We start from the raw sequence: 3,226 nt of genomic DNA, 5'->3' as shown, positions 1-3,226 counted from the left end.
TTTTTTTTATACAAAAGGTTGATGTTTACAGGAATTTCAAATAAATAATTTAAAAATCAGTGTCACTGATTGTGCAATAGGAATCTTTCTCTCTGTCGATCTACAGGTGACACGCCTACGTAGTCAAAAGACCTGGGGTTTGACACCTGTTCCGAGCCTGCGCGGTGAGTCTCTGACGAAGATTTCTCACTCTCTTGATAAGGTTCTCTTCCGTGGTGTCCCACTCTGTTGGTTTTCGATTTAAAGACACTTGAAAACAAAATTTTAAATGAACAACAGTAGAATTTCCTGATGTCAGCAATGATTTAGCATTTATTTTAAAGGTACTTACCTTTATACAAAATCGACAATAAAACGACTATTCTAAAAACCAAATTTCTTAAACACAAAGCCCTAGGTGTTCCATTTACAAGCCAGATATTTACTTGTTGAATTAAGTGAATGCGATCAGAGAATTTGTATGCTTTTGGTTATTCAGCATTTTTAAAATTTGGGATACAATCAGTCTTAAATTAGGAATAACGCTTATGTAAGGGAGAAGCTGACTTCTTCACAACTGTAAGCTTCTTCGCTATGATGCGTAATGGCAGTGAGACAAGGCCTTGCAAGTTGTAAAATGGGGAAATGTACACCATGACTACTTTCCCAATAATTAAATAAAAATAAACAAGTTAAAGGCTTTGAATAGTGGCCAACAGTTTAACACTGGGAGGGGCGGAATCAAGATACTGCCAAACAAGTTAAAGGTTTTGAACAGTGGCCAACAGTGTAACACTGGGAGGGGCGGAATCAAGATACTGCAGGGTTTTTGTTTTGTTTTGTTTTGTTTTTAAACTTTTTGGCGTTAGGTAAATTTATTTTCAATGTAAAACAAAAACAATACACTTGAGGTTGGAAAGCTGTGTTGTATTGGGTCGCTGGGAAAGTCATGACACATTTTTGCATTACTGTTATTGGTCCCATCTAAAAGCAGAAAAATAGAAACATATGGCATGACTTTCCTGATGCACATACTGTACTACCTTGATGTGCAGTAAGTCCAGCTGCACAGCCATTTCTGACTGAGTTAGATGGGGCAGTAAATGATGAATCTAAAAAACAGGAAAACGAAAACGAAACACCTTACGAACGCATTCTGGGGTCAGTCCCTATGCATAGGGAGCTGGATTCCACATGGCTGGCCACAGTTTGAATCCCAGCCCTGGCAGCTTGAAAAGTCACCCTAGGTATGTGTGTGTGAGCTACAAATCCTGATAGGATGGAAAAAATGGAGAAAGGATTGCAGTATGACCACATTCCACTGGGGAGTGCCTTCTCTCTCTCTCTCTCTGGCAAGTGCTTGTGCTCTCTGGCAAAAATAAATAAAGGGAATACATTTAAAATAATAAAAACATTTCTCTGAAATTTAGTTCTATATTCAAACAGCTTCAATTTCTGACAAGTCATTTCCCCCCAAAGGGATATAATTTTTATGTTTTGTTTTGCTGCCAACTAGCCTAAACTTCCACTCCATTTTGAAGTTTAGAATTATCTACTTAAAACATTATCTTTAGCACGTTAGGAGAGGACAGTTGAGAATCTCTTATACTTCATTTGACTCACAAATGATTTCTGGTTATTCTAGCAAAGAATGGGTAGATACATGTGAAATCTGAGTTAAAAATACTTTACGCAGCACTGGAATTTCATTTGTTATTACAGATACTTCTTATAAAGCAGGTCTTTTAGAGACCTTGTATAAAAAGCTTGTTCTTCTAAAAGAACTCAAAAGACCTTGTTAAAGAACTCAAAAAACCTCATTAAATTCTGCTTCATCTATGATGGTATTTTGAAAAGTCCACCCCCAAAATGTATGAGTTTATCATGCTGTAAAAAAATTTTGAAACTCATGCATAGTGCTTTCATAATATGCATTTTTTCCATGAACTTTGAAGACCTCTCAGATATGGCAGTTTTATGGAAAAGGTCAGTTGAATTAAAGTCTAACTGACTTTGTCTCCTCCACTTTTGAAATAAATACATAAGATACTACTTTACCAGGAAACCTTCACCTCCTTTCTGGGCTATGGTTGTCCCTGTTCTACCCTGTCCCTTCCAAATAAAAGCCACATACCTCTTCCCCTCCCACCAAGCCTAGGGGTCAAAAGTCACCCAATCAGCAGTAAGTCATGTGCCTCAGTGGCCAATCAGGTGCACCGGGCAAGTACATGCTTCCAATAGTGGCTGGAGGAAGCCTAGCCCAGGAGAACAGTCAAGAAAATTCAAACCTGTAACGGCTGGGAGAAATAATGTTGTGACTGTTTTTTTCACAAGGAAAAAAGCAATGGAGTCTTCTCTTAAAAAACAAAAAACAGTAACAAAAACAAACAAAGTTAGCTAGTTAGCAGACTTCTACCAGAGCCCCCAGCTAAGTTCTGGATAGCGGGGAGGGGCTAAGCCAGTGCTGCGGAAATGGAGCGGCCATAACGATGCCCAGTACACCTGCTCTGCTTGGGATTTGGTCTGCAGCTGATTTCTCCGCAGCTAGAGATCAGAGTGAATCTTGCTGCCTCCATTTTAGGATTTCCGAGACCGGTTCCCTGGGAAAATGGCCTCTGCTTATTATAAATACAATTTAAACCACGATTCTGCGAAAATACTGCTGCAGGTAAGATGACAGAAGAAACTGTTCTTGCCCATCAACTTACTGTGCGCGGCAGAATTCCTTGCAGCCATGGCCTTTAAGGGTGAGGCTCTGGGCCAACTGCTGGAGGCAAGCTGCTCATTTTGGATTCCGGGTGCTTCTGTCAAAAAAGAGATAAAGAGGGCCTTTGGGAGTGCGCGGAGAGCCTTCATTAACCCCACAGGGACCCCTAGTAAATTCAAGTTGCCAAGGATGGTGAGAAACCCCTTCCTTTGCTATCCTGAGAAGGGTCCTGCCACCATTCAAAACACAAGGAAAGTGGAATTTATGAGAACTAAGAGCTGAGGGGCCAGCAGGTGGCATGGTGGTTAAGGTGCATGTGGGAACAGGGCTGACAGTGGTTCAAGTCTTGGACCCGGGCCCTTGAAAATCATGTGGTGGGTGGCCCAGTAGATGGCGTAATGATTATGTTACTGGGCTCCCACATGGTCAACCATGGTTTGCGTCTTGGACCCAGCAGCTTAAAACTCATGCTGGGTGCATGTGCATGCATGCCTAAAATCCTGAGAGGAAAATGAAGACGTGGCCATCCCCCCTGGGGGT

General features: G+C 41.2%; 1 protein-coding gene across 1 annotated transcript in view; it reads right to left on the bottom strand.

Annotated features, from left to right (window-relative positions):
• TBC1D31 (TBC1 domain family member 31) overlaps window positions 1-3,226 on the bottom strand; it is a gene marked incomplete in the record, with an annotated part of 76,169 nt that continues 72,943 nt past the window's right edge. Inside the window, 2 exon segments of the mRNA XM_014591233.2 lie at window positions 1-249; window positions 2,688-2,783. Of these exon segments, the coding sequence (XP_014446719.1) occupies window positions 116-249; window positions 2,688-2,783 (230 nt within the window).

This window comes from Tupaia chinensis, unplaced genomic scaffold, assembly GCF_000334495.1.
Source record: "Tupaia chinensis unplaced genomic scaffold, TupChi_1.0 Scaffold000545_1, whole genome shotgun sequence".
Lineage (NCBI taxonomy): Eukaryota > Metazoa > Chordata > Mammalia > Scandentia > Tupaiidae > Tupaia > Tupaia belangeri.
The sequence above is the reverse complement of the archived record's forward strand: the minus strand, read 5'-3'. Positions and strand labels throughout refer to the sequence as shown.